Below are 11,516 nucleotides of genomic sequence, written 5' to 3'. Positions count from 1 at the left end.
CGCAATGATCGTACTGACAAGGTCAATCAATAAATTTTAAAAACAACTGACAACTAACAATTCAAATCTGAGATGTTCTCGTAGTTCGAAATCAGAAAGTTAATGTTATTTTATAATTATGATACGATTCTAGAGGAATATTTCTGCAGAAAAACTAATCAGCCACTGATAACAAAGAAGGTAAACGATGCGCGGTAGTCCCCGTTACAATATGGCGATTCGTGGTGTGCGAAACAGGTAGCCGCTTCGTAATTTTTAAACTATAAATCGTGGTTGCGCAATTGGTAGGTGGTTGTGAATTGAAATTTATGACGATAAATGGCATTAGTTCTGTTTCGCGCGGGACGAAGGCTGACTCTGACCGGTGTCGCAAGGAATATCACGATTAAAGAATCAGCAAGAGGGTCGAGAAGATCGATCATGACTTCTGAACGAAAGCTAGAAAAGGCTTTAGACGAGTTGAAGACGAATCCTTATTTTGAAAAGTATGCCGAGAAAATATCTAAGTTGCAAGAAACAAGCCCCGAAGAATTTCTGAAAAAAATTGCGGAGAAAGAGAAGAAGTTACGAGTCGATAAAGAAAAACGTGAGCAAGCGCGAAAGTTTCAGCAAGCTTCTCAGGCAAAACCGTCTCTACCAGGCATCAATGTTGGCTTGCAAAAAAAAGATGCTCGTCTTAATGATGTTATGAAGGTTGAGCTGATAGAGGGAAAAAGCAGAGACGAGATTATTCAAATATGGCAGGAATATCACAGACAAAAAGACTGCATATCGGGAGCGATGTCTGCGCAACAATACAAGAAACTCTTTGAGCGCGGGAAAGAATATCCTACATTTTTGCTCCCCTTGCCTCGTTCAGAAGGGTACGAATTTATTCTGTCTCAATTTTACGATACCGAGATACACATGACTCCGTTATTATGGTATCAAGTTCACAAAGAAAATGCTCCAGAGTGTCTCTCAATGACACATTACGCCGAACTTGCAGAGACAAAAGATCTAGTGTTGATGAGAGGAGAATTCGACACAAACTCAATAAACGTCCAAGAAGCTCAGTGCTTGGTAAATGAATTGCAGCTGTATTATGCCACCGATGATCCTGATCGGCTAAGAATGTTGGAAAAATTCACTAAGAAACCTGACGATTTCAAGCATATGGATTTAATAGCAAATTTAGAAACGATTTCACTTGTTCCTACCTCTGAAGCAGTTAATACTAGTTAGAAACTGTACAGGTTTATATTTATTTTGTACATAATTTGGTATCATATATAGTTGAATAAAATTATGCTGTCTGTTACACGTGGAGATTGTTATACAACCGTGAAATTAGGTTTGGGATTACTAATTGTGTTATTTTTATGAACAATGCTTAACTTCATGAAATAAGTAGACAAGTTGTTCTGACTCCTAATAATTTTGATGATACACAGGTATCTAAACTGGAGTTTCTTTGTACAAAACCTTTTTTGTACAAAATATTTTTCAGCAACCCTTTACAATTTCTTTTGAAAAATGATGTCAGCGAACGTTTTTTTCAATAATCACAGACGTTTTGATTTTCCAACTACTAGAAGTACCTAGTAAATAGGAAAATAGTATAAGGAACCAATACATGAGGTTTACGTCAAATTGTTGGCTCAATGTGATATTTAAAACAATTTACTTTTCACCTTTAAACCTGTGGGAACTGCAGGAAACTACACAATCTCAATGAATCAAAATGTACTTGTTTTACAGTTGCAACCCTTGCAAATTAGTACTACATTTGTGGAAAATAAATTTATTTTTCTATTTCTTCAAGTTAATGTTTTGAATATCAATGTCCTATCAGTAACAAAGCCACATGATATTGGATTGTTTAGTTGCATTAGAATTGTCCGGCAATTTTTGATGATAACCTCAACGATGTCAAAGTGACCTGTTTAGCTTTTTAAACACAATCTTATTGGAAGAACATAAGGCAGTGTTAATGGCACTTTGATTATTTACAAAAATTGTAGGCATGCAAATTCACAAAATCACAGTAATCTGGCAACTACTACTTATGTTTTCATTCAATCGATTACAATTTGAAGAATGAAACAAATAGAATCATGCTTTTAGGTATGCCCAAAAAGTTACATCAGAGGGGTAAGATACCCCTACACATTTATCTCGTATCTGTTATCTTTTAGATTATTTTCAATTGTTATTTATTATTTTTTTTTTAATAATTCAATATCGCAATCATTTTAATGACATCCATTTGATTTTGCTCCGCCGTCTTCCGGTATTCGTTACGACAGTTATTCCCATATTACTTGACCTATGGAAATTTGTAAGTTTTGAGAATTAATAAACTTATTTGGACTAGTTTCGACTATGAAATGCCGAAACTTAGATTGACAGATGAATCCAACAATTCGCAATGGGGTCTATAGCATATTAACAGATCACGAAGTAATTAAGGTATTCAAAACAATGTTCATCATCTATTTTTATTGACATCTTTGTATTAACTCTTTAAAATGATTAAAATAAGTATTAGAGTACAGAAGAATATGCTTAAAAGTGAAATGATAAGACTTTTATCTTTTGCTGTTAAAGATTTTCTGTAAGAATAATTTACTTGAATTTACTAATTCTAATAATGACAATCACTAGAAAAGTGATGAAAGCATAATGACTTTTTCACTTCAAGAGAAGCAGGTGAAAAATTTTGAAATCGTCTAACTTCATGACAAGATTTACAGGCTTCCTTGGATAGAATACTCACGAGCTTTCAGAAATTATACCATTTTACATTTTTGTAATACCTTTTCTAGCATAAAGTTTTTTTCAAACTACAATATCGTGGATTTGTTGGTTGTTTATGAATGAGTCGGTAATTGTAGCTTAATACTATTATTTCAAATTTATATCATAATTCAGTAATAGACCCCTTAGAACTTTAAAAATTTTCCACCCTCAAAATCCACCAAAATTTTTCCGATTTTACCTGAAGTTACTACAAGCATATAGGTATACCTATACCTATGTATATATCTATATCTTCAGTCAACGCTGCGACAATGCCTTAAAAATGTATAAAAACCATAGACTTATAAAGATAGACTGAGCGCTCCTATAAGAGGCACTGACAATTACATATAAAAGACAGAGATATACCGGGAGTACTGCTCTCTCTTTTCAATCGGTGTCATGGTGGGAGAGAACGGAGCATGGGAAGTGGAACAGCTATGTAAGCGAATAATTTCGCCTCATTCTCCTCTACCGCCACGATCCCCGCCAAAATATCGTCAGAGAGAGAAAGGAGTACTCCCGGCATATTTCTGTCCTTCAAATGTTTGCTTCAAGCGGCTCATAAAAGTGCTCAGTCTATCTTTATAAGTTTACGATAAAAACTCAGCCTAAGGGTTAGTTTTCATGGGCGCGGTCATACGGTTCACCGGTAACTAATCGAAATGCATGAAATCTAGTGCATAGTATATTTCAGGCATTTTGATACTGGGGGTGTATTCCGCCAAGGAACTGTGGCAGTCCAGTAATAGTATATTTTGAATTTTCTAACTAGCGGTTGGTGGTATTTACTGGTCCTTTACTGCCAAAGTGTTCCACCGTGCTGGACAGTAAACGAGTGTTAATTGTCGTTAGAATAGCCTCTCGAACAAATCCTAAATAAATATAATTTATTGTGATCTTTTATAATTCAAATATAATCATTATCTTCATTTACAATTTTAAATTTCTGTGTTAAACCTATTTTAATTTTTATTTTAATCCTCACCCGAAATTGAAGATCCAATCCGTCACTGTTAATGTGTCCAACACGGTGGAACACTAAGCCGTGTTCGAAAATTGACTGACTGTACTGTCAGCAATCTTTCATCTCTTTTGCGCTTCCAGGTTCGTGAATAGCTCTGACTCTGTCCTAGGGAATTTTGAGTACTGTCAGTCAATTTACGAACACGGCCTTTGGCAGTACACTTGGACCTGAATAATTGCAACCGCGTGGGACTGGCAACGCGTCACACTTGCAGAAATCGAAGGTGCGCAAGCCCCGCCCATGCTTACAATGCGCACATAGTCACTAACAGTGCTGTACTAAGTTCGGGTGTCACGATTAGCGCCTTCTAGCATATATATATACGAATATGTATATATATATATTCCTATACATGTCGGAAAATATTAGCGAAAATTGGTGCGATGAAATTGCACCTTTGCAAATTGCATCTTTGCCCCTCGAAAAAACCGAGAATAACAATGAGTTCTACATACATATAACCTCTGAGGAGCCCCGGAATGCGCCTTTATTTTAAAAATCGTGCTACGAGACTCAGGGGCGGTTTATACACTAGGCCCGCTAGGCCCAGGCCTAGGGCACCATAACAGAAGGGGGCGTCGCCCGTTGGTGAGATTTGCAAGTTTGCGCGCCTCTTTCTCTTTCCCGCCTTCACCGATCTTATGCGCACTACGACACGTCCTGACACGCGAATACGCATTGTTTTCCGTACGCTAGTGTACATGTAACGATCTGCAATCTGCAATATTCGTACTAAATTTGCTCTATTCTATATTTTTTTTTGTCAGACAGCCACGCAAAGTTATTTTGTACATTGTAGTACAAATAAACAGATGTCGCATAATACGTTCTCCTACATACATGTTTGACATTATAGTATATGTTTTTGTTGCATTGTTTTTGAAATATAATAATTATTGATTTTGACGTATAATTTTTTGACTCTTTCATGGGAAGGGGACGCTAATTTTATCAGGCCTAGGGCGCCAATTTTAGTAAACCGCCCCTGACGAGACTACCGGTTTGAGGCCGGCACTCTCCCACCACGCGCCACATCGATCGATATGGGTCGCATAGTGGGTATTGTGCAGTTATCGCAGCTGCAATTATCGAGGTCCTAATGTAAATGACCAGTAAATAGTACCAACCACTAGTTAGAAAATTCAAAATATACTATTACTGGACTGCCACAGTTCCCTGGCGGAATACACCCACTATATATTTCAGTGCATGTGTCATACTCACTCCGCACCAGCCCCTTGACACACGCTGTTAAAAGTGGTTCGCAAAATGTCCCTCGATTCTGCCGCCAATTTCCTCCACTAATGGCGCTAGTCGTTACCTGACGAGCTTGCGCGCGGTCAGCGAGGGCAGCGAGCGCGTCAGAAGTCTACTAGCGCCACGTAGAGGAACTAAAAAACGGGGACAAGACGCGTACAATTTTTTAATATACGAGCAGTGGTGAGTGCCAGGGGGCTGCCCCGCACTATGTAAACCCAGCCTAAAGATTTTTCGTAAACGGCGTAAACTCACGTAAACAGTGTGAGAAAATGACGAGTCCGTTGATACAAAAATTATTAGTACTTAACTTGAATAAAACATGGAAGCAAAGATTAAACAGACATTATTCGAAAGTAACCTCATCGAACTTTTACGTGACAACACCAATATTCTACGTAAATGCCGGTAAGGTTACATAACCTCTCGTCTTTGTATATGTTAGAAGTGCCAGGTTTAAAATGCGATTCTATCCAAATTTTGAACGTTTAAAAATAACAGTTTTTGCAAAAAAATTATTTGCTGACAATTGGAACTTATCTTGCATTGATGATCTATAACTGCTTACAATAATTATTCACGCTATATCAAACAACAGCACGTTTCAATATCGGTGTAAACATGTTTTAAATAGTCAAGCTCAATTGTTGATACATACACGTATTTAAAGCTTACATTACTAATACTTGCCATTTTTCCAGGACCTCACATAGGCCACCTTTACAGTGCTATATTGGCCGATTCGTTGGCCAGATATAAGTCGATGCTTGGGTACTGTGTGCAGCTAAGTACTGGCACAGATGAGCATGGAAATAAAGTAATGCGAGCTGCTGAGGCGTCAAAACTTCCTACTGAACAATATTGTAAACAGATATCGCAGCATTTTAAAGATATGTGCCACTCATTCGACGTTGGTTATACAGAATACATCAGAACGACAGAGCCACGCCATTCAAAAGCTTTACATCATTTTTGGGTAGAAAGCTTCTTGTTTTATTCACGATCACGTTCAATTCATGATCATCATGATCAATTATATAATCTGTGCTCAACGTTCTGGAATGCATACAAATATAGATAGATATATCAATCTCAAATATCAAGACAAAGCTATTATTTTTATGATAATGATATTATGGGTAAGACTAATATGTTCATGGAAAATACAGATCTTACATTGGAAATTTTTGAAACAGTAATTTTATAAAGAACTTTTATAATAAAAGAATAGTGGCAACCCGTCAAGACTAAGATTGAAATTTATTTAATGCGCTTCTCACATTTTAGAACGTGTTGAAGGAGAATGGCCACATTTATTCTGGAAAATACTCAGGGTGGTATTGTGTAGCAGATGAAGCATTTTTAACTACCTTGCAATTAAAAGATATCAAAGATAGTGAAGGGAAAACTATAAAAGTCTCAATTGAGTCTAGCCATCCAGTCGAATGGGTTGAGGAAGATAATTACAAGTTTGGGCTGAGTGCATTTCAAGACGATTTGAAACATTGGCTCCAGGATGGTATGACAAAAAAATATTAACAACAGCAGAGTGAAAATATCTTGTTTGAACTTATCTATACATTGGCAAGTTGTTTGCAAAAATTTGTTAATTCTGTCAGACGTTTCTTCTATGCTTGGAAAAAGTCAGGAAATTAGAAAGTTTTCTTAGAAAGTAACTAAAATCGTTGACTAACTTTCTTCAAAATATTATTCTTTTACTCTTTTTCCACCATGTAAAAATCAGGATTTTGTACGTAAAAGTCTGATGATATCGATTTGAACTTTACTTCAAATTATTTTCACAGAGCTCCTAGTGGTTTACTTTTTTCACTTTAATTTACTGTTTTTTTGATCACTTACCATTCGCTACTATTTTCAAAAAGTTTACTTTTTTTGGTCCAGTCATTGAAGAAAGTAATGGAATCTTGATTTTGAATACGCTAACTAATGGTAAACCAGACCCATAGAAAAATTATGCGTCGAGTACAGAAATTCAACCTAGTTTTCCCCTATAATAAGGAAAGGAAAGGCGAGGAAACTAGGGAAATCGTATTCTGTGCACTTTTCATTTAAGTGGAATTTGTAATAAACAAAAGCTTGATTTGTGAAAAATATTACATATTATATGTAGTTCATATAACACAAAGTATACCTATTTACACGCTAATGTTTGGTTACATTTCAACTCTGTTCGTTTTTGTAATGAAGTGGGAAGCTAACACTACAAAATAAATATTTTGAAACAGTCTTCAACTGTATCAATTAATTCAGTAGGTACGATTTGGAGCCTAGAATTATATTTTTATCGGAAAGAACTGCCTAGTTTTATGTACTAATTTATCTAAAGTTTTCTATTATCTTTGATTTTTTTCTCTAACATTATGGTTCCACGCCCTGTTCTTATAAAAAGGTTTGTAAAATATAAGAATTTCAATGAGAGTCAGCTGTTATTATAGAGAGTAAAAAATATTTCTTGCAATCTTTTTTCAAGGAAATTTGAGAGAATAATTTCTAACCACAATGTCTAATTGAGAAAACTTAATGGACTTAACTTACATTAGAGATATTTCTCCAAGCATGTGTAACTCAGTTCAATAATTGATTTGAATTGGCTTTTTCAACAATTTCCAGATAGCGTAGTCCGACCGGCAAAGTTCCATAAGATTTTGTCAGACTGGATTGAAGAGGGTGCTTGTTTGGAAGACCTTAGTATTTCCAGGCCAATTAATAGGGCACCATGGGGTGTTCCAGTTCCTGAGGATGAATCACAGAGTATATATGTGTGGTTAGATGCTTTGGTAAATTATTTAACAGCCCTTGGATACCCTGAGAAAAGTTATAAGAAATTTTGGCCTCCTGAAATGCAGGTTAGTGTTCTAAGTTAAACTAAAGACAAAAATAGCTTTCAAAGGTGAATAATCCTCACCGTCTAAATCAAATTTAGAAAAAAAGTAAAGGCTGCTCAAAAAATCTTCAGTAGTTATTTACGCCAATGACAGTGAACGTAACTGAAAGAACATATCTGCTATTTGATAAATTTGAATATGAGCAAATTCGAATGATACAATCCAAGATATCAACAATTTGAGGATAATGTACTTTGCAGTTAGTATGGGAAATTGGCTATTCCTGACGAGTGTGAAGTTTGTAGTACAAGCTAGGCTCGTGCAGCATTTGTACGATTTATGATCTGCCAACCCGCATCAGTTATTAACCATATTTATCGCAAAACCTGTGATGGGGAATTCGGCTGAACAAAGAGAAGTGAAGTGAAATGAAAATAATTCCTGGTTCTCTTGACCGAGTAGCATCTGTGCAGAGTTTTATTCTCATCACGCCTGATAGCGTTAGTTACGTGTGTTATATATATCAAGAGCGTGCCGGCGGTAATGTATGTTGCTGTACAGCTTTCGTCTGGTTCAGGAATCGGCCATGTCATACACGCTCTAGAGTGTAAGAAGTCAAACATCCCATGCAGGTACACGGCAAAAAAGGTTTTACAATTAAAACATTCAAAATGACTAAACACTGGTGTTCTTGATTCTGTTGGACTGTTTTCAGCTTATTTTATTTACCGCAGAGAATTCTAGGGACCATTTGAAATAATTTGAGAAATAGATATCTCCAGAATGCATAAAAATAGATTTGTGTGAGTAAAGGACAATAATAGATATTCATTAACAATTATATTTACGTATTATAACTGTACAGTAATATCTGATTTCTTGAATATTATTCAGACATTTTGTGGAGGTCTCGCCAGTTAGAAAAATCAGCCTAAAAATATTGAAATCGGACCGAAAACACAGGGTTTGAATCATTTCGAACGTTCTTAGTATAAAACACTTTTCTAGATGGTTTATATTCTCAGCTTGTGTCATTTAAATTTAGTCAGATTCATTTCTATTACATAGTAGGAATATTGTTTTATTTTTGTTCATTATTATTGGAGTAAATAACATTGCTGGAGATTTTTCAAAAAGTATATTTTCTCCTTTCCAAACTTTTGATTTAAATGGCCAGTCCTATTTATTCTAAACTCTGTAATAGTTGTGTGAGATATATATTTGCAAAGACTACCAAAAATGTGATGTAATATAGTTATAGGTGGGTGCTGATTCTTGATTGAGATAGTTAACTATAAGTTCCTTGCATTATCCAATTAAAATTTTATTTGTTGAAGGTCATTGGGAAAGATATTCTCAAATTCCATGGAGTATATTGGCCAGCGTTTTTGATGGCTGCAGGTCTTGAACCACCGCGAAGTATATTATGCCACTCGCATTGGACTGTTGATAGTCAGAAAATGTCCAAATCAAAGGGTAATGTCATTTCACCATTTGATGCGGCAGATTTTCTCACAGCAGATGGTCTACGATATTTCCTCTTGAGAGAAGCCGTACCATATAGTGATGCAAGTAAGCATATCAATTAATTGGCTAACTTGTTTGTTACAGGAAGATGGTTTGCATCATTTTCCTGGAAATTCTTGACATAACATTTGCCAATTATGATTAGGCAGTGAGGCATGAAACCATTGACTTCACTGCGATGTAAACAATAAAGTTACAGACACATGTTCTTTTTCAACATTTACGTGAACAAAAAATGTCAACATCATTTCTTAGTGTTTGACTGACCTCTTTATTTCACAGATTATAGCAAAACCAAAGCAATCAATGTGGTAAATTCTGAGTTAGCAGACACTTTCGGAAATTTGTTGAGTCGATGTACGGGAAGTATCATCAATCCTGGCAAGGAGATTCCGCACCCAGCAATATATGTGAAAGAGCTCCAAACGGAAGCAGCCAAAAGTCTGATGATCTCATTACAGTCTTTGCGTACAGAGGCACAAATTAGCTATGAAAAATGTAACCTTCATCATGTTGTTGACTCAGTTATGACTACGTTACACCTAGCCAATCAAATGGTTGAACACCACAAGCCTTGGATACTTAGGAAGCAAACTGATGATGAATCGAAGACTAAATTGATGGGCACTATATCATTGGCTTTGGAGAGTATTAGAATATGCGGATTGATTTTATATCCTATTGTACCTAAATTAAGTGAAACCGTATTAAACCTACTTAATGTACCTAAAAGTAAGAGAACATGGGAGGAGACAGTTCCAGCGTTTCTCAGTGATGAGGGATCGAACTTAGGAACATTGGCCACTGATAAACCCATACTATTTAAGAGGATAATGAATTCAGAAGGGTGAATGTGCTTGTTACAGTTCTTCACATGAACTGGAAGTCTTATATTCATACTATTTACAGAGTGCAACAATTTCTTGCATTTTGGTAGTATACATTATCATGAAGTTTATACATACAAGAGTATTTTACGAAATTTATTTACTAATGTTATGCTAATTATTCCATGTTTCAGAGAAACACGGTACAAGATGGGAAACACGATGCCGTAAAAAGTTAGTGTGTGAATGATTTGGAAAATGGAATGTTTGGATAGTTAAATAAAAAATACATTTTTATTGTAGCAGTCGTTTTCAATCTATCTTTCCCAATTGAACACCCCACAGCTGATTGAAATATTTAATTTGACGACAAGTGCCAGCATTAATAAATTTTATTCTGGGCTTATAATCTGAAACTTCTCAAAATAACCTGCGTCAGATTATTATCCGACTGAGAGTGTTGATTTATCAATGTTGAAAGCAAACAACATGATTTTACATGAAGAAAATCTATACTTCATTCTATAATATTCTGTACTGTACCTACTGGTAAAGATTATTTTGAAATGTCAAGATTATACACAATACATACAAAATACCTCTTTATTATCTAAATGAAATATTGCTCTATTGATTATGCGTTGCTTCTATCCCATTCGCCGTACCACATAGAAAAATAATTAAATGTTTATGTACAAGATACACGGAATAAATCTGTCTCGCACGTCCGCTCGTGACATTCTCGCAAGCGTTAATCAATTATCTTATAATATGATAACACCTTTGGAGTAGTAACTAATAAACTGCTACATGTCAATTTAATATACAACTGCGGAGTCTCATCATTTGTTATACAGCTGTCGATTTTCACTGTTCACCATAAATTGAAATAATATTATAAACAACATGTACAGAATAATGAACATGCGATTATTTTAATACTGCGATGTAAAGTATAGACGGTAAATAAGAATAATTTTCTTTCGTCTCATACTATTGATTTATATTTCTGGCTAAATGACTCGATACAGCATATCAAAGAAAAGTTGGCAGCTATTACATATTTTTTAATTAAATTTCCGTACGAGTCGAATTTTTGTATACGTCGTAAAAAAATGGTTATTACTAATTTTGTTACATTATAATGCTCGTTTCATATTTTGAATCGTATCCATATAATAAAACTAGCTGCATAGAATATAGATACGCTATAAAAGGTACAGCCTCTATTCACTTACGTATGTGTTCATA

The 11,516-nt window shown here is 35.3% G+C and overlaps 1 protein-coding gene across 1 annotated transcript; it reads left to right on the top strand.

Annotated features, from left to right (window-relative positions):
* Positions 1-147: 147 nt before the first annotated feature.
* LOC124303508 (methionine--tRNA ligase, mitochondrial-like) lies at positions 148-10,567 on the top strand. The gene is made up of 9 exons (XM_046760789.1): positions 148-1,222; positions 3,557-3,611; positions 5,295-5,473; positions 5,767-6,041; positions 6,353-6,584; positions 7,697-7,932; positions 9,249-9,483; positions 9,721-10,371; positions 10,460-10,567. The coding sequence occupies exons 1-8, from the start codon at positions 319-321 to the stop codon at positions 10,287-10,289; spliced, it is 2,685 nt and encodes an 894-aa protein (XP_046616745.1). The 5' UTR covers positions 148-318; the 3' UTR covers positions 10,290-10,371; positions 10,460-10,567.
* The last annotated feature ends 949 nt before the right edge of the window (positions 10,568-11,516 follow it).

Source organism: Neodiprion virginianus, chromosome 1 (assembly GCF_021901495.1).
Source record: "Neodiprion virginianus isolate iyNeoVirg1 chromosome 1, iyNeoVirg1.1, whole genome shotgun sequence".
Taxonomy (NCBI): Eukaryota; Metazoa; Arthropoda; class Insecta; order Hymenoptera; family Diprionidae; genus Neodiprion; species Neodiprion virginianus.
This window is presented reverse-complemented; position numbering and strand designations above follow the sequence as displayed.